Below are 24,221 nucleotides of genomic sequence, written 5' to 3' on the forward strand. Positions count from 1 at the left end.
CTACAACATGTCTGTAGTTTTAACTCTATCACTACAACATGTCTGTAGTTTTAACTCTATCACTACAACATGTCTGTAGTTTTAACTCTATCATTACAACATGTCTGTAGTTTTAACTCTATCACTACAACATGTCTGTAGTTTTAACTCTATCACTACAACATGTCTGTAGTTTTAACTCTATCACTACAACATGTCTGTAGTTTTAACTCTATCACTACAACATGTCTGTAGTTTTAACTCTATCACTACAACATGTCTGTAGTTTTAACTCTATCACTACAACATGTCTGTAGTTTTAACTCTATAACAACATGTCTGTAGGTTTAACTCTATCACTACAACATGTCTGTAGTTTTAACTCTATAACAACATGTCTGTAGGTTTAACTCTATCATTACAACATGTCTGTAGTTTTAACTCTATAACAACATGTCTGTAGGTTTAACTCTATCATTACAACATGTCTGTAGTTTTAACTCTATCACTACAACATGTCTGTAGTTTTAACTCTATCATTACAACATGTCTGTAGTTTTAACTCTATCACTACAACATGTCTGTAGTTTTAACTCTATCACTACAACATGTCTGTAGTTTTAACTCTATCATTACAACATGTCTGTAGTTTTAACTCTATCATTACAACATGTCTGTAGTTTTAACTCTATCACTACAACATGTCTGTAGGTTTAACTCTATCACTACAACATGTCTGTAGTTTTAACTCTATAACAACATGTCTGTAGGTTTAACTCTATCACTACTACATGTCTGTAGTTTTAACTCTATCATTACAACATGTCTGTAGTTTTAACTCTATCACTACAACATGTCTGTAGGTTTAACTCTATCACTACAACATGTCTGTAGTTTTAACTCTATCATTACTACATGTCTGTAGGTTTAACTCTATCATTACAACATGTCTGTAGGTTTAACTCTATCACTACAACATGTCTGTAGTTTTAACTCTATCACTACAACATGTCTGTAGTTTTAACTCTATCATTACAACATGTCTGTAGTTTTAACTCTATCACTACAACATGTCTGTAGTTTTAACTCTATCACTACAACATGTCTGTAGTTTTAACTCTATCACTACAACATGTCTGTAGTTTTAACTCTATCACTACAACATGTCTGTAGTTTTAACTCTATCATTACAACATGTCTGTAGTTTTAACTCTATCACTACAACATGTCTGTAGTTTTAACTCTATCTATTTTAATTGTTTTTATTCATTATTTTTTATTTTCTTTACTTTTTACCTTTGTGGCAGATTTTCACAAATATAAAGTGCGGTACAAATTTTATCTATTATTATTATTATTATTATTATTGCGACAGCGTCTTGTAATAATCTAATAATTGCAATAATCTCGTCTTGTAATAATAAGACGTCTGTTGGTCTCCAGGTACCTGGGAGGTCTGAGGCTGCTTCAGGCCACCTGTAAGAAGTTCTACCAGTTCTGCTCCAAACAAGGGTGAGTTTAGTTTGGGTGAGGCGCTGCTTTAGTTTGGGTGAGGCGTCGCTTTAGTTTGGGTGAGGCGCTGCTTTAGTTTGGGTGAGGCGCTGCTTTAGTTTGGGTGAGGCGCTGCTTTAGTTTGGGTGAGGCGTCTCTTTAGTTTGGGTGAGGCGTCTCTTTAGTTTGGGTGAGGCGCTGCTTTAGTTTGGGTGAGGCGTCTCTTTAGTTTGGGTGAGGCGCTGCTTTAGTTTGGGTGAGGCGCTGCTTTAGTTTGGGTGAGGCGTCGCTTTAGTTTGGGTGAGGCGTCGCTTTAGTTTGGGTGAGGCGTCTCTTTAGTTTGGGTGAGGCGCTGCTTTAGTTTGGGTGAGGCGCTGCTTTAGTTTGGGTGAGGCGCTGCTTTAGTTTGGGTGAGGCGTCTCTTTAGTTTGGGTGAGGCGTCGCTTTAGTTTGGGTGAGGCGTCTCTTTAGTTTGGGTGAGGCGTCTCTTTAGTTTGGGTGAGGCGTCTCTTTAGTTTGGGTGAGGCGCTGCTTTAGTTTGGGTGAGGCGCTGCTTTAGTTTGGGTGAGGCGCTGCTTTAGTTTGGGTGAGGCGCTGCTTTAGTTTGGGTGAGGCGCTGCTTTAGTTTGGGTGAGGCGTCTCTTTAGTTTGGGTGAGGCGCTGCTTTAGTTTGGGTGAGGCGTTGCTTTAGTTTGGGTGAGGCGCTGCTTTAGTTTGGGTGAGGCGCTGCTTTAGTTTGGGTGAGGCGTCTCTTTAGTTTGGGTGAGGCGCTGCTTTAGTTTGGGTGAGGCGTCTCTTTAGTTTGGGTGAGGCGCTGCTTTAGTTTGGGTGAGGCGTCTCTTTAGTTTGGGTGAGGCGTTGCTTTAGTTTGGGTGAGGCGCTGCTTTAGTTTGGGTGAGGCGTCTCTTTAGTTTGGGTGAGGCGTCTCTTTAGTTTGGGTGAGGCGCTGCTTTAGTTTGGGTGAGGCGTTGCTTTAGTTTGGGTGAGGCGTCTCTTTAGTTTGGGTGAGGCGCTGCTTTAGTTTGGGTGAGGCGTTGCTTTAGTTTGGGTGAGGCGTCTCTTTAGTTTGGGTGAGGCGCTGCTTTAGTTTAGGTGAGGCGCTGCTTTAGTTTGGGTGAGGCGCTGCTTTAGTTTAGGTGAGGCGCTGCTTTAGTTTAGGTGAGGCGCTGTTTTAGTTTGGGTGAGGCGTCTCTTTAGTTTGGGTGAGGCGCTGCTTTAGTTTGGGTGAGGCGCTGCTTTAGTTTAGGTGAGGCGCTGCTTTAGTTTAGGTGAGGCGCTGCTTTAGTTTGGGTGAGGCGCTGCTTTAGTTTGGGTGAGGCGCTGCTTTAGTTTGGGTGAGGCGCTGCTTTAGTTTAGGTGAGGCGCTGCTTTAGTTTGGGTGAGGCGTCTCTTTAGTTTGGGTAAGGCGTCTCTTTAGTTTGGGTGAGGCGCTGCTTTAGTTTGGGTGAGGCGTCTCTTTAGTTTGGGTGAGGCGCTGCTTTAGTTTGGGTGAGGCGTCTCTTTAGTTTGGGTGAGGCGCTGCTTTAGTTTGGGTGAGGCGTCTCTTTAGTTTGGGTGAGGCGCTGCTTTAGTTTGGGTGAGGCGTCTCTTTAGTTTGGGTGAGGCGCTGCTTTAGTTTGGGTGAGGCGTCTCTTTAGTTTGGGTGAGGCGCTGCTTTAGTTTGGGTGAGGCGTCTCTTTAGTTTGGGTGAGGCGTCTCTTTAGTTTGGGTGAGGCGCTGCTTTAGTTTGGGTGAGGCGTCGCTTTAGTTTGGGTGAGGCTTTAGTTTGGGTGAGGCGCTGCTTTAGTTTGGGTGAGGCGCTGCTTTAGTTTGGGTGAGGCGCTGCTTTAGTTTGGGTGAGGCGCTGCTTTAGTTTGGGTGAGGCGCTGCTTTAGTTTAGGTGAGGCGTCTCTTTAGTTTGGGTGAGGCGTCTCTTTAGTTTGGGTGAGGCGCTGCTTTAGTTTGGGTGAGGCGCTGCTTTAGTTTGGGTGAGGCGTCGCTTTAGTTTGGGTGAGGCGTCGCTTTAGTTTGGGTGAGGCGCTGCTTTAGTTTGGGTGAGGCGCTGCTTTAGTTTGGGTGAGGCGCTGCTTTAGTTTGGGTGAGGCGCTGCTTTAGTTTGGGTGAGGCGTCTCTTTAGTTTGGGTGAGGCGCTGCTTTAGTTTGGGTGAGGCGTCTCTTTAGTTTGGGTGAGGCGCTGCTTTAGTTTGGGTGAGGCGTCTCTTTAGTTTGGGTGAGGCGTCTCTTTAGTTTGGGTGAGGCGTCTCTTTAGTTTGGGTGAGGCGCTGCTTTAGTTTGGGTGAGGCGCTGCTTTAGTTTGGGTGAGGCGTCTCTTTAGTTTGGGTGAGGCGTTGCTTTAGTTTGGGTGAGGCGCTGCTTTAGTTTGGGTGAGGCGTCTCTTTAGTTTGGGTGAGGCGTCTCTTTAGTTTGGGTGAGGCGCTGCTTTAGTTTGGGTGAGGCGTCTCTTTAGTTTGGGTGAGGCGCTGCTTTAGTTTGGGTGAGGCGCTGCTTTAGTTTGGGTGAGGCGTCTCTTTAGTTTGGGTGAGGCGTTGCTTTAGTTTGGGTGAGGCGCTGCTTTAGTTTGGGTGAGGCGTCTCTTTAGTTTGGGTGAGGCGCTGCTTTAGTTTGGGTGAGGCGCTGCTTTAGTTTGGGTGAGGCGCTGCTTTAGTTTGGGTGAGGCGTCTCTTTAGTTTGGGTGAGGCGTCTCTTTAGTTTGGGTGAGGCGCTGCTTTAGTTTGGGTGAGGCGCTGCTTTAGTTTGGGTGAGGCGTCTCTTTAGTTTGGGTGAGGCGCTGCTTTAGTTTGGGTGAGGCGTCTCTTTAGTTTGGGTGAGGCGCTGCTTTAGTTTGGGTGAGGCGTCTCTTTAGTTTGGGTGAGGCGCTGCTTTAGTTTGGGTGAGGCGTCTCTTTAGTTTGGGTGAGGCGTCTCTTTAGTTTGGGTGAGGCGTCTCTTTAGTTTGGGTGAGGCGTCTCTTTAGTTTGGGTGAGGCGTCTCTTTAGTTTGGGTGAGGCGTCTCTTTAGTTTGGGTGAGGCGTCTCTTTAGTTTGGGTGAGGCGCTGCTTTAGTTTGGGTGAGGCGCTGCTTTAGTTTGGGTGAGGCGCTGCTTTAGTTTGGGTGAGGCGTCTCTTTAGTTTGGGTGAGGCGTCTCTTTAGTTTGGGTGAGGCGCTGCTTTAGTTTGGGTGAGGCGTTGCTTTAGTTTGGGTGAGGCGCTGCTTTAGTTTGGGTGAGGCGTCTCTTTAGTTTGGGTGAGGCGCTGCTTTAGTTTGGGTGAGGCGTCTCTTTAGTTTGGGTGAGGCGTCTCTTTAGTTTGGGTGAGGCGCTGCTTTAGTTTGGGTGAGGCGTCGCTTTAGTTTGGGTGAGGCGTTGCTTTAGTTTGGGTGAGGCGCTGCTTTAGTTTGGGTGAGGCGCTGCTTTAGTTTGGGTGAGGCGTTGCTTTAGTTTGGGTGAGGCGCTGCTTTAGTTTGGGTGAGGCGTCGCTTTAGTTTGGGTGAGGCTTTAGTTTGGGTGAGGCGCTGCTTTAGTTTGGGTGAGGCGCTGCTTTAGTTTGGGTGAGGCGCTGCTTTAGTTTGGGTGAGGCGCTGCTTTAGTTTAGGTGAGGCGTCTCTTTAGTTTGGGTGAGGCGCTGCTTTAGTTTGGGTGAGGCGTCTCTTTAGTTTGGGTGAGGCGTCTCTTTAGTTTGGGTGAGGCGTCTCTTTAGTTTGGGTGAGGCGTCTCTTTAGTTTGGGTGAGGCGTCTCTTTAGTTTGGGTGAGGCGCTGCTTTAGTTTGGGTGAGGCGCTGCTTTAGTTTGGGTGAGGCGTCTCTTTAGTTTGGGTGAGGCGTTGCTTTAGTTTGGGTGAGGCGCTGCTTTAGTTTGGGTGAGGCGTCTCTTTAGTTTGGGTGAGGCGCTGCTTTAGTTTGGGTGAGGCGCTGCTTTAGTTTGGGTGAGGCGCTGCTTTAGTTTGGGTGAGGCGTCTCTTTAGTTTGGGTGAGGCGCTGCTTTAGTTTGGGTGAGGCGCTGCTTTAGTTTGGGTGAGGCGTCTCTTTAGTTTGGGTGAGGCGTTGCTTTAGTTTGGGTGAGGCGCTGCTTTAGTTTGGGTGAGGCGTCTCTTTAGTTTGGGTGAGGCGCTGCTTTAGTTTGGGTGAGGCGCTGCTTTAGTTTGGGTGAGGCGCTGCTTTAGTTTGGGTGAGGCGTCTCTTTAGTTTGGGTGAGGCGTCTCTTTAGTTTGGGTGAGGCGCTGCTTTAGTTTGGGTGAGGCGCTGCTTTAGTTTGGGTGAGGCGTCTCTTTAGTTTGGGTGAGGCGCTGCTTTAGTTTGGGTGAGGCGTCTCTTTAGTTTGGGTGAGGCGCTGCTTTAGTTTGGGTGAGGCGTCTCTTTAGTTTGGGTGAGGCGTCTCTTTAGTTTGGGTGAGGCGTCTCTTTAGTTTGGGTGAGGCGTCTCTTTAGTTTGGGTGAGGCGTCTCTTTAGTTTGGGTGAGGCGTCTCTTTAGTTTGGGTGAGGCGTCTCTTTAGTTTGGGTGAGGCGCTGCTTTAGTTTGGGTGAGGCGTCTCTTTAGTTTGGGTGAGGCGTCGCTTTAGTTTGGGTGAGGCGCTGCTTTAGTTTGGGTGAGGCGCTGCTTTAGTTTGGGTGAGGCGCTGCTTTAGTTTGGGTGAGGCGCTGCTTTAGTTTGGGTGAGGCGTCTCTTTAGTTTGGGTGAGGCGCTGCTTTAGTTTGGGTGAGGCGTCTCTTTAGTTTGGGTGAGGCGCTGCTTTAGTTTGGGTGAGGCGTCTCTTTAGTTTGGGTGAGGCGTCTCTTTAGTTTGGGTGAGGCGCTGCTTTAGTTTGGGTGAGGCGCTGCTTTAGTTTGGGTGAGGCGTCTCTTTAGTTTGGGTGAGGCGTTGCTTTAGTTTGGGTGAGGCGCTGCTTTAGTTTGGGTGAGGCGTCTCTTTAGTTTGGGTGAGGCGTTGCTTTAGTTTGGGTGAGGCGCTGCTTTAGTTTGGGTGAGGCGTCTCTTTAGTTTGGGTGAGGCGCTGCTTTAGTTTGGGTGAGGCGCTGCTTTAGTTTGGGTGAGGCGCTGCTTTAGTTTGGGTGAGGCGTCTCTTTAGTTTGGGTGAGGCGTCTCTTTAGTTTGGGTGAGGCGTTGCTTTAGTTTGGGTGAGGCGCTGCTTTAGTTTGGGTGAGGCGTCTCTTTAGTTTGGGTGAGGCGTTGCTTTAGTTTGGGTGAGGCGCTGCTTTAGTTTGGGTGAGGCGTCTCTTTAGTTTGGGTGAGGCGCTGCTTTAGTTTGGGTGAGGCGCTGCTTTAGTTTGGGTGAGGCGCTGCTTTAGTTTGGGTGAGGCGCTGCTTTAGTTTGGGTGAGGCGCTGCTTTAGTTTGGGTGAGGCGCTGCTTTAGTTTGGGTGAGGCGCTGCTTTAGTTTGGGTGAGGCGTCTCTTTAGTTTGGGTGAGGCGTCTCTTTAGTTTGGGTGAGGCGCTGCTTTAGTTTGGGTGAGGCGCTGCTTTAGTTTGGGTGAGGCGTCTCTTTAGTTTGGGTGAGGCGCTGCTTTAGTTTGGGTGAGGCGTCTCTTTAGTTTGGGTGAGGCGCTGCTTTAGTTTGGGTGAGGCGTCTCTTTAGTTTGGGTGAGGCGTCTCTTTAGTTTGGGTGAGGCGTCTCTTTAGTTTGGGTGAGGCGTCTCTTTAGTTTGGGTGAGGCGTCTCTTTAGTTTGGGTGAGGCGTCTCTTTAGTTTGGGTGAGGCGTCTCTTTAGTTTGGGTGAGGCGCTGCTTTAGTTTGGGTGAGGCGCTGCTTTAGTTTGGGTGAGGCGCTGCTTTAGTTTGGGTGAGGCGTCTCTTTAGTTTGGGTGAGGCGTCTCTTTAGTTTGGGTGAGGCGCTGCTTTAGTTTGGGTGAGGCGTTGCTTTAGTTTGGGTGAGGCGCTGCTTTAGTTTGGGTGAGGCGTCTCTTTAGTTTGGGTGAGGCGCTGCTTTAGTTTGGGTGAGGCGCTGCTTTAGTTTGGGTGAGGCGTCTCTTTAGTTTGGGTGAGGCATCTCTTTAGTTTGGGTGAGGCGTCTCTTTAGTTTGGGTGAGGCGTTGCTTTAGTTTAGGTGAGGCGTCTCTTTAGTTTGGGTGAGGCGTTGCTTTAGTTTGGGTGAGGCGTCTCTTTAGTTTGGGTGAGGCGTCGCTTTAGTTTGGGTGAGGCGCTGCTTTAGTTTGGGTGAGGCGTCTCTTTAGTTTGGGTGAGGCGCTGCTTTAGTTTGGGTGAGGCGTCTCTTTAGTTTGGGTGAGGCGCTGCTTTAGTTTGGGTGAGGCGTTGCTTTAGTTTAGGTGAGGCGTCTCTTTAGTTTGGGTGAGGCGTTGCTTTAGTTTGGGTGAGGCGTCTCTTTAGTTTGGGTGAGGCGCTGCTTTAGTTTGGGTGAGGCGCTGCTTTAGTTTAGGTGAGGCGTTGCTTTAGTTTGGGTGAGGCGTCTCTTTAGTTTGGGTGAGGCGTCTCTTTAGTTTGGGTGAGGCGTTGCTTTAGTTTGGGTGAGGCGTCTCTTTAGTTTGGGTGAGGCGCTGCTTTAGTTTGGGTGAGGCGCTGCTTTAGTTTGGGTGAGGCGCTGCTTTAGTTTGGGTGAGGCGTCTCTTTAGTTTGGGTGAGGCGCTGCTTTAGTTTGGGTGAGGCGCTGCTTTAGTTTGGGTGAGGCGCTGCTTTAGTTTGGGTGAGGCGCTGCTTTAGTTTGGGTGAGGCGTCTCTTTAGTTTGGGTGAGGCGCTGCTTTAGTTTGGGTGAGGCGTCTCTTTAGTTTGGGTGAGGCGCTGCTTTAGTTTGGGTGAGGCGTCTCTTTAGTTTGGGTGAGGCGTCTCTTTAGTTTGGGTGAGGCGCTGCTTTAGTTTGGGTGAGGCGTCTCTTTAGTTTGGGTGAGGCGCTGCTTTAGTTTGGGTGAGGCGTCTCTTTAGTTTGGGTGAGGCGCTGCTTTAGTTTGGGTGAGGCGCTGCTTTAGTTTGGGTGAGGCGTCGCTTTAGTTTGGGTGAGGCGCTGCTTTAGTTTGGGTGAGGCGTCTCTTTAGTTTGGGTGAGGCGTCTCTTTAGTTTGGGTGAGGCGCTGCTTTAGTTTGGGTGAGGCGTCTCTTTAGTTTGGGTGAGGCGTCTCTTTAGTTTGGGTGAGGCGTCTCTTTAGTTTGGGTGAGGCGCTGCTTTAGTTTGGGTGAGGCGCTGCTTTAGTTTGGGTGAGGCGTCTCTTTAGTTTGGGTGAGGCGTCTCTTTAGTTTGGGTGAGGCGCTGCTTTAGTTTGGGTGAGGCGTCTCTTTAGTTTGGGTGAGGCGCTGCTTTAGTTTGGGTGAGGCGTCTCTTTAGTTTGGGTGAGGCGTCTCTTTAGTTTGGGTGAGGCGTCTCTTTAGTTTGGGTGAGGCGTCTCTTCAGTTTGGGTGAGGCGTCTCTTTAGTTTGGGTGAGGCGTCTCTTTAGTTTGGGTGAGGCGTCTCTTTAGTTTGGGTGAGGCGCTGCTTTAGTTTGGGTGAGGCGCTGCTTTAGTTTGGGTGAGGCGCTGCTTTAGTTTGGGTGAGGCGCTGCTTTAGTTTGGGTGAGGCGCTGCTTTAGTTTGGGTGAGGCGTCTCTTTAGTTTGGGTGAGGCGTCTCTTTAGTTTGGGTGAGGCGCTGCTTTAGTTTGGGTGAGGCGTCTCTTTAGTTTGGGTGAGGCGTCTCTTTAGTTTGGGTGAGGCGTCTCTTTAGTTTGGGTGAGGCGCTGCTTTAGTTTGGGTGAGGCGCTGCTTTAGTTTGGGTGAGGCGTCTCTTTAGTTTGGGTGAGGCGTCTCTTTAGTTTGGGTGAGGCGCTGCTTTAGTTTGGGTGAGGCGCTGCTTTAGTTTGGGTGAGGCGTCTCTTTAGTTTGGGTGAGGCGCTGCTTTAGTTTGGGTGAGGCGTCTCTTTAGTTTGGGTGAGGCGCTGCTTTAGTTTGGGTGAGGCGCTGCTTTAGTTTGGGTGAGGCGTCTCTTTAGTTTGGGTGAGGCGTCTCTTTAGTTTGGGTGAGGCGTCTCTTTAGTTTGGGTGAGGCGTCTCTTTAGTTTGGGTGAGGCGCTGCTTTAGTTTGGGTGAGGCGCTGCTTTAGTTTGGGTGAGGCGTCGCTTTAGTTTGGGTGAGGCGCTGCTTTAGTTTGGGTGAGGCGCTGCTTTAGTTTGGGTTAGGCGCTGCTTTAGTTTGGGTGAGGCGTTGCTTTAGTTTGGGCGAGGCGCTGCTTTAGTTTGGGCGAGGCTTTAGTTTGGGCGAGGCTTTAGTTTGGGCGAGGCTTTAGTTTGGGCGAGGCGCTGCTTTAGTTTGGGCGAGGCGCTGCTTTAGTTTGGGCGAGGCTTTAGTTTGGGCGAGGCTTTAGTTTGGGCGAGGCTTTAGTTTGGGCGAGGCTTTAGTTTGGGCGAGGCTTTAGTTTGGGCGAGGCTTTAGTTTGGGCGAGGCTTTAGTTTGGGCGAGGCTTTAGTTTGGGCGAGGCTTTAGTTTGGGCGAGGCTTTAGTTTGGGCGAGGCTTTAGTTTGGGCGAGGCGTTGCCCGGCAGCACATCCACGGGTCTCTTGTCACGGTGCTTTACTTTAACCCTAACCCTTTACTTTACATCACCAGTGTTACCTTTACTGTCTTTCTGTGTTTATGTTTATTTAGGATCCCCATTAGCTTTTGCACTTGATAAAAGCTATTGTTCCTGGTGTCGGGCACACACAACAATACAACAATATTCAATACATTACATCATTATCAACATCAATTACATCATCAATTACATCATTATCAACATCATTATCAACATCATTAACAATCTCATCCTCAGTTAAGGATGATATTGTACGAGATACTTATTAGTATAAGTATTCAAATTAAATAATTCAAATCAAATAAATAGTGCCTCCTGAGCAGCACTCACTGCCATCAACATAAATACAATTAACAGTCAATTGGTTTTCACCGCTATGCCATAAGGGCTCAGTGCATGCTCGTTAGTAGATGGTATTTAAATGTTTTCTTGAAAGTGGTTTTGGATTCTATTTCAGCGAAGTAGCTCGGCAATGAGTTCCATTCCATGATAGCTCTGTAAGTGACAGAATATGTTTGTGTATCTCTTATTGGCAGTATTGCTTTGACAAAGCAGAACTTCACACTCAAGTATGACACCAACATTCCCCGGCAGGTGGTGAGTGTCTTGCTGAGACCTTTTTGAGTGTGATTCATAGTATGTGCCGTAGGTTATTATGTATAAGCAGCTTTGGAAATCTCCATGAACATTTCTGGTGAGCACTGTTAGGTCACAAGTAATTTCCTATTGATGTAAACCCTCTGTCTGTCTGTCTGTCTGTCTGTCTGTCTGTCTGTCTGTCTGTCTGTCTGTCTGCCTGTCTGTCTGTCTGTCTGTCTGTCTGTCTGTCTGTCTGTCTGTCTGTCTGTCTCTCTCTCTCTCTTTGTCTTCCTATCTCTCTCTCTCCCTCCCTCTCTCTCTCCCTCTCTCTCCCTCCCTCTCTCTCTCTCTCCCTTTCTCTCCCTCTCTCTCTCCCTCCCCCTCTCTCTCTCTCTCGCTCCCTCTCTCCCTCTCTCTCTCTCTCTCTCTCTCTCTCTCTCTCTCTCTCTCTCTCTCTCTCTCTGTCTCTGTCTCTGTCTCTGTCTCTCTCTCTCTCTCTCTCTCTCTCTCTTCATTACAGGGACTTGCTGGAAGCAGGTAAATTATTTCCCCGTGGTTCTGTAATCTGGGACCATAATTCACACGGTGACCATTCTGCTCTCATGTCGCTCAGGTTGGGATCTCTCATGTCATGCTCAGGTTGGGATCTCTCATGTCATGCTCAGGTTGGGATTTCTTTCCACCCTGTTCCCATCCTGGGCAAAATGGCTGCCGTGTGAATTATGATCAATAACTCATATTCAGTTTTACATAATTTTTGCACATTTTAGATTTTTAATACCGTTTCCATTTCATAATCCGCTCCTTCTCCGTCACGTGTCATTCCAGTGCCATCGTGTCTGCCACCCTGAAGTGTCTCATGAGATTCTATAACATAACAAACAGTGTAAGGAAATGTTTTTTCTCTAAGTGCTGGTGGTCTTATGTCTGTGCTTATGCCTGTGTGTGATATGAATGAATGAATGAATGAATGAATGATTTTATTTCGGTCTTCTTTTACAAAGCATAGTAGTAGAACATAAAAAAAAGAGAAAAAGAGAAATGACCGAAAAGGTGTAGGCTGAAGCCGAGGCTTATAATTGCCTATCCCCTTTTGACATTACATTATTTACACACAAAAAATAAACGTAATTCAGTACATCATTTAGCAAAGGTTACAAACGTTTCAGAGTTGTATGTACAAAACGTATACACATTTATTTATGTTTTTCTTTTTTATATATGTTTTTCTCTTTCTTTTTTCCCCCTTTGTCACTATTTGAATACAGTTATGTTATAGATAAAATATAATTAGGATAATAATGAGGTTTTATATTTATGTATCACCTTATATTTTAGTAATTTCTTAAAGGTATGTAGCGAACTACACATTTTTACTTCTTTGTCAAAGTTATTCCATAGTTTTGCCCCTTTAACATGCAGATGTACATCGACTTTTTATATTTGTCCTTGCCTTTGCGTACACAAGTACGCACAAATACACAAGTTCCCCTAACCGGCTCTCTCTAGTTTGTGTTTATAAGCACATCAGATATATCTGTTTAATTTAATTTATGTATCAGGGGTATAACCATTAATGTGACTTTTACAATTTATTAATTAAATCTGAACCCTTCAGACAAAGTATTTTGGACAGCCTGTGTATTTGCAGCTGTAAAGTCAATCCAAATCAGAATCAGAATTCACATTGCAAAAAAGTACTCAACCTCTACTGTCTTTAACTATGAATGAACACAACACTCTAACTTACCATCTTTAGATAATAAAGTACTCAACCTCTGCTGTCTTTAACTATGAATGAACACAACACTCTAACTCACCATCTTTATATAATAAAGTACTCAACCTCTACTGTCTTTAACTATGAACGAACACAACACTCTAACTTACCATCTTTAGATAATAAAGTACTCAACCTCTACTGTCTTTAACTATGAATGAACACAACACTCTAACTCACCATCTTTAGATAATAAAGTACTCAACCTCTACTGTCTTTAACTATGAATGAACACAACACTCTAACTCACCATCTTTATATAATAAAGTACTCAACCTCTACTGTCTTTAACTATGAACGAACACAACACTCTAACTTACCATCTTTAGATAATAAAGTACTCAACCTCTACTGTCTTTAACTATGAATGAACACAACACTCTAACTCACCATCTTTAGATAATAAAGTACTCAACCTCTACTGTCTTTAACTATGAGTGAACACAACACTCTAACTTACCATCTTTAGATAATAAAGTACTCAACCTCTACTGTCTTTAACTATGAGTGAACACAACACTCTAACTTACCATCTTTAGATAATAAAGTACTCAACCTCTACTGTCTTTAACTATGAAGGAACACAACACTCTAACTTACCATCTTTAGATAATAAAGTACTCAACCTCTACTGTCTTTAACTATGAATGAACACAACACTCTAACTTACCATCTTTAGATAATAAAGTACTCAACCTCTACCGTCTTTAACTATGAAGGAACACAACACTCTAACTTACCATCTTTAGATAATAAAGTACTCAACCTCTACTGTCTTTAACTATGAATGAACACAACTCTCTAACTTACCATCTTTAGATAATAAAGTACTCAACCTCTACTGTCTTTAACTATGAATGAACACAACACTCTAACTTACCATCTTTAGATAATAAAGTACTCAACCTCTGCTGTCTTTAACTATGAAGGAACACAACACTCTAACTCACCATCTTTAGATAATAAAGTACTCAACCTCTACTGTCTTTAACTATGAACAAACACAACACTCTAACTCACCATCTTTAGATAATAAAGTACTCAACCTCTACTGTCTTTAACTATGAATGAACACAACACTCTAACTTACCATCTTTAGATAATAAAGTACTCAACCTCTACTGTCTTTAACTATGAACGAACACAACACTCTAACTTACCATATTTAGATAATAAAGTACTCAACCTCTACTGTCTTTAACTATGAGTGAACACAACACTCTAACTCACCATCTTTAGATAATAAAGTACTCAACCTCTACTGTCTTTAACTATGAATGAACACAACACTCTAACTTACCATCTTTAGATAATAAAGTACTCAACCTCTACTGTCTTTAACTATGAACGAACACAACACTCTAACTTACCATCTTTAGATAATAAAGTACTCAACCTCTACTGTCTTTAACTATGAACAAACACAACACTCTAACTCACCATCTTTAGATAATAAAGTACTCAACCTCTACTGTCTTTAACTATGAATGAACACAACACTCTAACTTACCATCTTTAGATAATAAAGTACTCAACCTCTACTGTCTTTAACTATGAACGAACACAACACTCTAACTTACCATCTTTAGATAATAAAGTACTCAACCTCTACTGTCTTTAACTATGAGTGAACACAACACTCTAACTCACCATCTTTAGATAATAAAGTACTCAACCTCTACTGTCTTTAACTATGAATGAACACAACACTCTAACTTACCATCTTTAGATAATAAAGTACTCAACCTCTACTGTCTTTAACTATGAATGAACACAACACTCTAACTTACCATCTTTAGATAATAAAGTACTCAACCTCTACTGTCTTTAACTATGAATGAACACAACACTCTAACTTACCATCTTTAGATAATAAAGTACTCAACCTCTACTGTCTTTAACTATGAATGAACACAACACTCTAACTTACCATCTTTAGATAATAAAGTACTCAACCTCTACTGTCTTTAACTATGAATGAACACAACACTCTAACTTACCATCTTTAGATAATAAAGTACTCAACCTCTACTGTCTTTAACTATGAATGAACACAACACTCTAACTTACCATCTTTAGATAATAAAGTACTCAACCTCTACTGTCTTTAACTATGAGTGAACACAACACTCTAACTTACCATCTTTAGATAATAAAGTACTCAACCTCTACTGTCTTTAACTATGAATGAACACAACACTCTAACTTACCATCTTTAGATAATAAAGTACTCAACCTCTACTGTCTTTAACTATGAATGAACACAACACTCTAACTTACCATCTTTAGATAATAAAGTACTCAACCTCTACTGTCTTTAACTATGAACGAACACAACACTCTAACTCACCATCTTTAGATAATAAAGTACTCAACCTCTACTGTCTTTAACTATGAATGAACACAACACTCTAACTTACCATCTTTAGATAATAAAGTACTCAACCTCTACTGTCTTTAACTATGAACGAACACAACACTCTAACTCACCATCTTTAGATAATAAAGTACTCAACCTCTACTGTCTTTAACTATGAACGAACACAACACTCTAACTCACCATCTTTAGATAATAAAGTACTCAACCTCTACTGTCTTTAACTATGAACGAACACAACACTCTAACTCACCATCTTTAGATAATAAAGTACTCAACCTCTACTGTCTTTAACTATGAACGAACACAACACTCTAACTCACCATCTTTAGATAATAAAGTACTCAACCTCTACTGTCTTTAACTATGAACGAACACAACACTAACTCTAGCTCTAAGCACTAGATTTAAAACGATGAGCACATGTCTGGCATCTTAACTACTGTATGTCCTGTTCTTAGATCAGCACTAGATTTAAAGAGGTGCTTCTGTATCTTCGTCACAGGGCAGCAGGGACAGTCACTGTATCTGGCTCTCATGGTTGAGAGATGGTCAAGTGTGCGACCATTTTAACTGAGGGGTTGTATTTTGGTGTATTTATTTGTATGTATTTTAGTGTATTGTAACCTATACTGATTCCTACTGTGTTTTAATTACTGTACTATGTTTTTTAACTGAGGGGTTGTATTTTAATGTATTTGTTTGTATGTATTTTAGTGTATTGTGGCCTATACTGATTCCTACTGTGTTTTAATTATTGTACTATGTTTTAATTATTGTTGTGCTCATGTCACCTGCCCCAGAGACTACAGTTGAAAATTAGCCAACTTGGCTAAACTGGCATATTTACAGTCAAATGTTCCTTAATATGCACTGTCTCTGTATTTTAAACCAATAAATACAAATACAAAATACACAGATACAGTCATTAAATGGGCTATTTGATGTGGTCGACGTATCGGCCGACTAAGAATCCCTTTCATGGAAGACGGCCATGTTATTCATGACCCCATGTTTACCGTCAGGATCTCCCCAAGCCGGTCCGAGCCAACTTCATCCTCAACGTGGAGACGGACGAGCTGTTCATCACCGCCGGCCTGCAGGACAGAGTGGTACAGGTCAGGAAGCGGCACCCGGCACCCGGCACACGGCACTGGCAGCTGAATCCACTGTCCAGGAAATAGCTGGTGTTGAGCTCCTGAGGGTCACTGCTCTACGTTTCCCATTACAGGTGTATGAAGGACTGGTCTACATGGACTTCAGCAAGCAGCTCATGGAGAAACAAGGCTATGGTATGTTTCAGCCTCTGTGTATCCATAGATGATAACCTACACACTGTAAATAAAGAAAACCGTAAAAAAATTAAAATAAATTAAATGTCTGGCGGCAACGGTTTCCAAATACTTACTGTCAAATCAAATACATTTACAGATTACAACCTTTATTTAATGGTTAATATTTTGATAAAAGGTCATTTACTGTATCTTTATGGCATGCGCGTGTGTGTGTGTGTGCGTGCGTGCGTGCGTGTGTGTGTGTGTGTGTGTGTCCTGTGTGTGTGTGTGAGTGTGTGTGTGTGTGTGTGTGTGTGTGTGCGTGCGTGCGTGTGTGTGTGTGTCCTGTGTGTGTGTGTGTGTGTGTGTGTGTGTGTGTGTGTCCTGTGTGTGTGTCCTGTGTGTGTGTGTGTGTGTGTGTGTCCTGTGTGTGTCCTGTGTGTGTGTGTGTGTGTCCTGTGTGTGTGTGTGTGTGTGTGTCCTGTGTGTGTGTCCTGTGTGTGTGTGTGTGTGTGTGTGTGTCCTGTGTGTGTGTGTGTGTGTGTGTGTGTGTGTCCTGTGTGTGTGTGTGTGTGTGTGTGTGTGTGTGTGTGTGTGTCCTGTGTGTGTGTGTGTGTGTGTGTGTGTGTGTGTGTGTGTGTGTGTCCTGTGTGTGTGTGTGTGTGTGTGTGTGTGTGTGTGTGTGTGTGTCCTGTGTGTGTGTGTGTGTGTGTGTGTGTGTGTGTGTGTGTGTCCTGTGTGTGTGTGTGTGTGTGTGTGTGTGTGTGTGTGTGTGTGTGTGTCCTGTGTGTGTGTGTGTGTGTGTGTGTGTGTGTGTGTGTGTGTGTGTGTGTGTGTGTGTGTGTGTCCTGTGTGTGTGTGTGTGTGTCCTGTGTGTGTGTGTGTGTGTGTGTGTGTGTGTGTGTGTGTGTGTGTCCTGTGTGTGTGTGTGTGTGTGTGTCCTCTCCCAGGTGACTACATCTCCCTGGACATGAGCGGTCTGCCCAGGTTCTGGCTGGCCTACCTGAGCGACCCCAGCGACTCGGGTCGCATCCACAGTGATGTGCGACAGCGCTGGCTCGCCGGTACGACCCCTCTCTCCATTCTCTTATTTATTAACCCTTTCACTACCACACTACAGATGGTTAACCCTTTACTATCACACTACAGACGGTTAACCTTCCGTATTGTCGCCGTGAAAGGGTTAAACCATTTTGGTAGTGTGGCAGTAGCCAGATAAAACATTAAGAACAGGTTTCTTACTTGCAACGTCGATCTGGTCCAAGAAGCCCCAACAGGAATACGAAAAAAAAAATACAAAAAAAAACACAGTTAAGTATCATACACATAAACAAATAAACGCATGCACGGCCTATGTACAAAAAAAATAAACAGGAGGAGTAGGGGGGGGTGAGTGTGTGTGTGTTTGTGTGTGTGTGCGTGCGCGCGTGTGCGTATGCAAACAGATGCGTGTGTCTATGTGCGAGTATGAAGATGAATGAGTGCTTGTATGTTGTGTGTGAGAGGGTGTATGGAAGTGTGAAACTGGGATATCAGCAAGAGCAGGAGGGATCTACTGAGAGCGTGTTGAGTTTATTCTTCACAAACAAAGCATACATGCTGATTAAAGATCATCTCTTGAACTACTTGTGTCTGTCTTTGGTCTGGTCTCTCCCTCCATAGAGGAGCCTCTAGTGGTCGAGGCTATGAAGTCTTTTGCTGAGCTCACTGATCAGGCCAGGTAGGGTCAAGAAGCTGCTGTATTCCTACATGGAGTCATACTCAATTACCACATGGAGTCATACTCAATTACCACATGAAGTCCTACTCAATTACTACATGAAGTCCTACTCAATTACTACATGAAGTCATACTCAATTACTACATGAAGTCATACTCAACTACTACATGAAGTCAGACTCAATTACTACATGAAGTCATACTCAATTACTACATGAAGTCATACTCAATTACTACATGAAGTCATACTCAATTACTACATGAAGTCATACTCAATTACTACATGAAGTCATACTCAATTACTACATGAAGTCATACTCAACTACTACATGAAGTCAGACTCAATTACTACATGAAGTCATACTCAATTACTACATTAAGTCATACTCAATTACTACATGAAGTCATACTCAATTACTACATGAAGTCATACTCAATTACTACATGAAGTCATACTCAATTACTACATTAAGTCATACTCAATTACTACATGAAGTCAAACTCAATTACTACATGAAGTCATACTCAATTACTACATTAAGTCAAACTCAATTACTACATGAAGTCATACTCGACTACTACATTAAGTCATACTCAATTACTACATTAAGTCAAACTCTACTACATTAAGTCATACTCAATTACTACATTAAGTCAAACTCTACTACATTAAGTCATACTCAACTACTACATGAAGTCATACTCAATTACTACATTAAGTCATACTCAACTACTACATGAAGTCATACTTAATAATATGTTTTTCAAGTGCAAAACAAAACATAAATATGATGTGGTTCCAATATGTGTATAAAGTCATTCCTTTGTGCCCCAGACTGGCTCTGCACAGCCGGGACTGGAGCAGACTGGCCCAGCTGATGGATGAGAACTTCGAGCTGCGAAGGTGAACGACCATTTAGATCGGTGACATGTTGATTTGGCTGCAGGCCTGAGCCACCGTTCATGTGATGCTCTTGGTTCCAGGTCTGTCTACACAGAGGACTGTTTGGGCCCTGGCAATCTGAAGATGGTCCAGTTGGCAAGGCAGGTAGGTCGTCTGTTTAAGTTCTTATTGGCTTCTAATATCATCTGTGTGTGTGTCTCTGAGTTTGTGTGTAGGTGTGTGTCTCTGAGTTTGTGTGTAGGTGTGTGTCTCTGAGTTTGTGTGTAGGTGTGTGTCTCTGAGTTTGTGTGTAGGTGTGTGTCTCTGAGTTTGTGTGTAGGTGTGTCTCTCTGAGTTTGTGTGTAGGTGTGTGTCTCTGAGTTTGTGTTCTTCTAATCATTTTGCTACTGTGTGCAGTTTGGCTCAGCTGTGAAGCTACCAGGCAGTGGTGGAGCGGTCGTGGGTTTGTGTCTGGACCAAGAAAAACTGGTAATACATTAGTCTGGACCAAGCAACACGGGTAATACATGACTGTCTCTGGACCAAGAAAAACTGGTAATACATTAGTCTGGACCAAGCAACACGGGTAATACATGACTGTCTGGACCAAGCAACACGGGTAATACATGACTGTCTCTGGACCAAGCAACACGGGTAATACATGACTGTCTCTGGACCAAGCAACACGGGTAATACATGACTGTCTGGACCAAGCAACACTGGTAATACATGACTGTCTGGACCAAGCAACACGGGTAATACATGACTGTCTGGACCAAGCAACACGGGTAATACATGACTGTCTCTGGACCAAGCAACACTGGTAATACATGACTGTCTCTGGACCAAGCAACACGGGTAATACATGACTGTCTCTGGACCAAGCAACACTGGTAATACATGACTGTCTCTGGACCAAGCAACACGGGTAATACATGACTGTCTGGACCAAGCAACACTGGTAATACATGTCTGTCTGGACCAAGCAACACAGGTAATACATGACTGTCTGGACCAAGCAACACTGGTAATACATGACTGTCTGGACCAAGCAACACAGGTAATACATGACTGTCTGGACCAAGCAACACTGGTAATACATGACTGTCTCTGGACCAAGCAACACAGGTAATACATGACTGTCTCTGGACCAAGCAACACGGGTAATACATGACTGTCTGGACCAAGCAACACGGGTAATACATGACTGTCTGGACCAAGCAACACTGGTAATACATGACTGTCTGGACCAAGCAACACGGGTAATACATGACTGTCTCTGGACCAAGCAACACGGGTAATACATGACTGTCTGGACCAAGCAACACGGGTAATACATGACTGTCTGGACCAAGCAACACGGGTAATACATGACTGTCTCTGGACCAAGCAACACAGGTAATACATGACTGTCTGGACCAAGCAACACGGGTAATACATGACTGTCTGGACCAAGCAACACGGGTAATACATGACTGTCTGGACCAAGCAACACGGGTAATACATGACTGTCTGGACCAAGCAACATGGGTAATACATGACTGTCTGGACCAAGCAACACTGGTAATACATGACTGTAGGATATTACACAAGAATCCTGTTTCAGGATGTATTATTTGCAAGGACCATGTGATCATCCATAGACCCACGGGGGATCAAATGAATGAATGACGTAAGTGGTTGTAGCTACGGCTGTGTGTGTGTGGGGGGGGGGGGGGGGGGGGCTGGAGACATGATCCAATATGTTATGTTTGTTATTTCCAGTATTTCCCATGTACATGTCAAAATACTTCCCAAAGGTCAGTGAATACCACAACCACTACACCAGAGGAAGCTCAACAAATCATGTTAAACCCAGATTCGGCTCAAACAAGGGACTAAACACGTTTCGCAATTATGCCACAACAATGTGGAACGCCCTACCTAAAGCTGTAAAGGAATGTGAATCCCTGCCCACATTCAAAACCGCCCTTAAAGAGCACCTACGGGAGGCTGCAATTCGAAACTGGCCACCGTAAATGCCCAAAACCCCCACCACCTCCTAATAGACAGTCTCCTCCCCACCGCATGTATATATTCCCTCCCCGCCGTATGTATATTTCCCTCCCACCCACCCACCCCCTCCTAATGTACAGTCCCCTCCCCATCATATGTATATACTCTGTCAGGATCTAGGGGTAACAGTACTGTATATTTGAATACCGCCTATGTCACAAATGTATCAGTACTAAATACCTATATGTCCCTATGCCATAAATGTCATGTATGTTGTGTATGTCATAATTGTCTATATGAATTGAAAATGGGGGATCCTGAAAAGGGGGTCAATGTCAGACTTTGCAATCAAAAGTTAGGGGGCTAATAACCCTTGCCATAATTTCAGTGCGCCCCCTAACTTTTGATTGCAAGGTCTGACATTGACCCCCTTTTCAGGAGTTGACCTAGAGCCCACCAAGGTCATGCATATCAAGTTTGGTCAATGTCAGACCTTGCAATACACTGTAAGGCACTGTAAGGCTACTGTCCTGCCTCACTTCCAGTGATGAAGCTAAGCTATGCTAACGGAGCGTCTATTCCCAAAGCTAAAATGCACGCACAGAGACAAAAAAGGTATGCATCTTCTTGTCTAACTCCAGGGAAGATGTTAAATAAGCTAATTTCCCAAAATGTTGGAGTTCCCCTTTAAGGCTTTTATGAACACCTTGCGCATCCGTACATCTAGGCACGCTCTCCAACTATACGGTCGGGTCCTCGGTCCGGGTATAACCAATATTATGTACTAACTATAATAACGACACACAATATACTTTTTGATACGCCTGAGTCTCCTGAACACGGGGAGACCAACCGCAAGTCATCGGCACTTTCCCGTCACTTTTCCGCACCTACTCCCCAAACTCTGCGTGCGCAGATCGATGAACCTAGATCTCTGGACCATCCAGAGAGACTCGTTTGGCAAGGCTGAGAAGAAGGCTCTGATCAACATCCATTCATTTGATCCCCCCGCGCTCATCCATAGATCCATTAATCTGTGATGAATTGAAAATGGGGGACCCTGATGTAAACAAGACGAAAGTCTTTCTCTGGTCTGCATCCCCTTAACAATTGTGTGTATTGAGCCGTACTGTATTGTACCCATTCTGCAATCTGTTAATAAAATGTTCAATCAATCAATCAATCAATCAATCATGTAATGCGGAAGTGCAGTAGTCTATGCCAGTGTTTCTCAACTGGTGGGTCGCAACCCAAAATTGGGTCGCGGGGCCATTTTGAGTGTGTTAAAAAAAAAATAATAATAATGTGCACTACCTATCTTTGTGAAAGTGGCTTCTCAGCTCTGGTCCAGCTGAAGACAGAGCGGAGGAACAGATTGGACATTGAGCATGACCTCAGAGTTGCTTTGTCTACCATCACCCCAGACTTTGAGACTCTTGTCTGGAGCAAACAACATCCCCAGTTATCCCATTAGTTCCCTGGGATGTTAAGCTAAGAAGTCTGCTAAGAAGGATATATTATTTATTATTATTATTATTATTATTATTATTATTATTATTATTATTATTATTATTATTATTATTATTATTATTATTATTATTATTATTATTATTATTATTATTATTATTATTGTTGTGAAGGGCCAGATTAAACCGAATATATATATTTATTTATATATATATATTTAATTGTATTTGTATATTCTCTAATATTCCCTGATATCCCTTGTATATTCCTTGTACAATATGCATTGAATATCCATTCTAGCCTACTGAACATCCCATAATAGTCTCCATTCTACTATTGGTCGAGACCTTGGTGCCAGGCTGCCATACCCCTCAGACCCAGTTCAAACGTACCGCTCCACATGTACGAACAAGTCCTAGTTCCGCGTAGGAATCTGGCTACCGCACCACTAATGGGACTATTTGTTCATAGTGCGTATATATACTGCGCTACTAAAGTAGGACTTTCTTTTCAGTCCAGTTTCTTACCCTCCAATAGAGTCACAGACGTAAAGCCTCCCCGCGACGCCACGTGTGGGAGTAAGGCCAAGTTCGCCTACCATCGGTATTGAGACATCGTGTATATTGATATTTGAATAGTCATATTTGGCACTATATCGTCGAGTTGGACGTAGTCTATTAAGCTAATAATAGTCTGTTAATATATAGTGCTTCGTGCGGTGAGAATACTACCGTAGTCAGTACCCCATCGTTTCGGGCAGAGAACTGGCTGCTTACCCAGGGTGGTTGACCCCACGTGAAGCTGCACCCGAGGAGCCCCAGAGCCGACGAGCGAGTGGACCTGTATACCGGATTATTCTACCGACGACAGCCCGCCTTCCCAGGCACGGATTATGCTTTGTATACTTTGATTATTCCATGGATAAAGACCCCCGACACTGCCGTGTGTTGGAACCCCCCCCCTGGAGAGGACGCAAGGTGAGGAGACGCTCTGCAAGACGAGGTCGCTTCACGTCTCTCCCCCGTGGACCGGAGAGAGCCGGCCCACAAAGAGTCCACCTGCTTTCATCTGTGGTCCAAGGATCGCCGGCGCATTGAACGGCACTACAGTGGGTTCACCTGGGATACCCTTGGCCGGATGAGGCAGCCGGATTCTACCCCCCCCCCCCCCTTCCTACTCCTGTCGGCTTACAAGCGACCGGATTAACCCCCTCTAGTGTATCCAGTATATAATCATTAAAGTATCATTGCTGTTATTCCTTAAACTATTCCAGGTCGTATATGTACCACCTGCGCCTTCAGAGATTGGACATTCTCTATTGATATACCGACGAATACTCTTGCCATAAAAGTGCATACTAATTCCATTCATAAATGTGATTGATTTGATTAAGTGCTTGCTCTACACACCATCGCTGTGTAGAAATAAAGACCTATTTCTAATTCGTACATTTGTGTTGGATCCGTTTCATCTACGTGACAGTGTTCATCATAATATATTTATGCCGTGTACTGGGTGGCCGAATATTAAGTACAAAGGTAGTGGTAGTAAGTATCATATCTAGTAATACAGTCAGGGAATTGTACCCCTCAGTTACAATTGGTCCTTCGAGCCGGATGGTAATTAGTGTAATATTAATATAGTGTTATTAATATTGAAATGGCCTATGATGAACACTCCACGAAACGATCCTCCTAACCAACGCCCGCAGCGCGAACGACGGCTCCCTCAGTACTTAGAGGCCTACGCTGTCAGTCAACAACCTAGTCTTCTACTAACAGTAAACGCGGTAAAACTAGAAAGTAAAAGTATGTCTAACCCCAACGCCCAGACTACCCCGACCATAGAGGCGGTGGGGACCAGTGGGAACCAGACATGACTTCACATCCCGCCAGTACTGAAGAAGTAGTCCCCGATGAGTCCCGGGAGGAATACAACGCTACCGAGAGAGAACTCGGCACGGAAGAAGACGGGGAGAGCACCGTGGAGATAGAGCTCCAAGGCTCCGCAAGGAGTACCCCGAGGGAAGGCTCCCCTATACAACCGCCTTCTCCCAGCGAGGCAGAGAGGACCCTACAGCAGGCCTTCCTCATCAGCCTGAACGCCGCTGCTGAACGCGACCGACTGCAGATCCAGCAGCGAAGCGAACACGAGCAGATACGTCTAGAAATAAGACGCATTCAGATGGAAGAGAATGTGGCCCGAGAACGAGCCGGTGCTC

General features: G+C 44.5%; 1 protein-coding gene across 1 annotated transcript in view; it reads left to right on the forward strand.

Moving 5' to 3' along the window:
• gkup (glucuronokinase with putative uridyl pyrophosphorylase) overlaps nt 1-24,221 on the forward strand; it is a 71,397-nt gene that overhangs the window by 38,629 nt on the left and 8,547 nt on the right. Inside the window, exons 12-22 of the mRNA XM_084329327.1 lie at nt 1,423-1,491; nt 10,463-10,523; nt 11,026-11,042; nt 11,334-11,391; nt 15,688-15,780; nt 15,894-15,954; nt 16,887-17,000; nt 17,599-17,656; nt 18,491-18,559; nt 18,640-18,703; nt 18,956-19,027. Coding sequence (XP_084185453.1) covers nt 1,423-1,491; nt 10,463-10,523; nt 11,026-11,042; nt 11,334-11,391; nt 15,688-15,780; nt 15,894-15,954; nt 16,887-17,000; nt 17,599-17,656; nt 18,491-18,559; nt 18,640-18,703; nt 18,956-19,027 — 736 coding nt within the window. The remainder of the gene's footprint in view (nt 1-1,422; nt 1,492-10,462; nt 10,524-11,025; nt 11,043-11,333; nt 11,392-15,687; nt 15,781-15,893; nt 15,955-16,886; nt 17,001-17,598; nt 17,657-18,490; nt 18,560-18,639; nt 18,704-18,955; nt 19,028-24,221) is intronic.

This window comes from Notolepis coatsorum (assembly GCF_963971535.1).
Source record: "Notolepis coatsorum genome assembly, chromosome: 1".
NCBI classification, from domain to species: Eukaryota; Metazoa; Chordata; class Actinopteri; order Aulopiformes; family Paralepididae; genus Notolepis; species Notolepis coatsorum.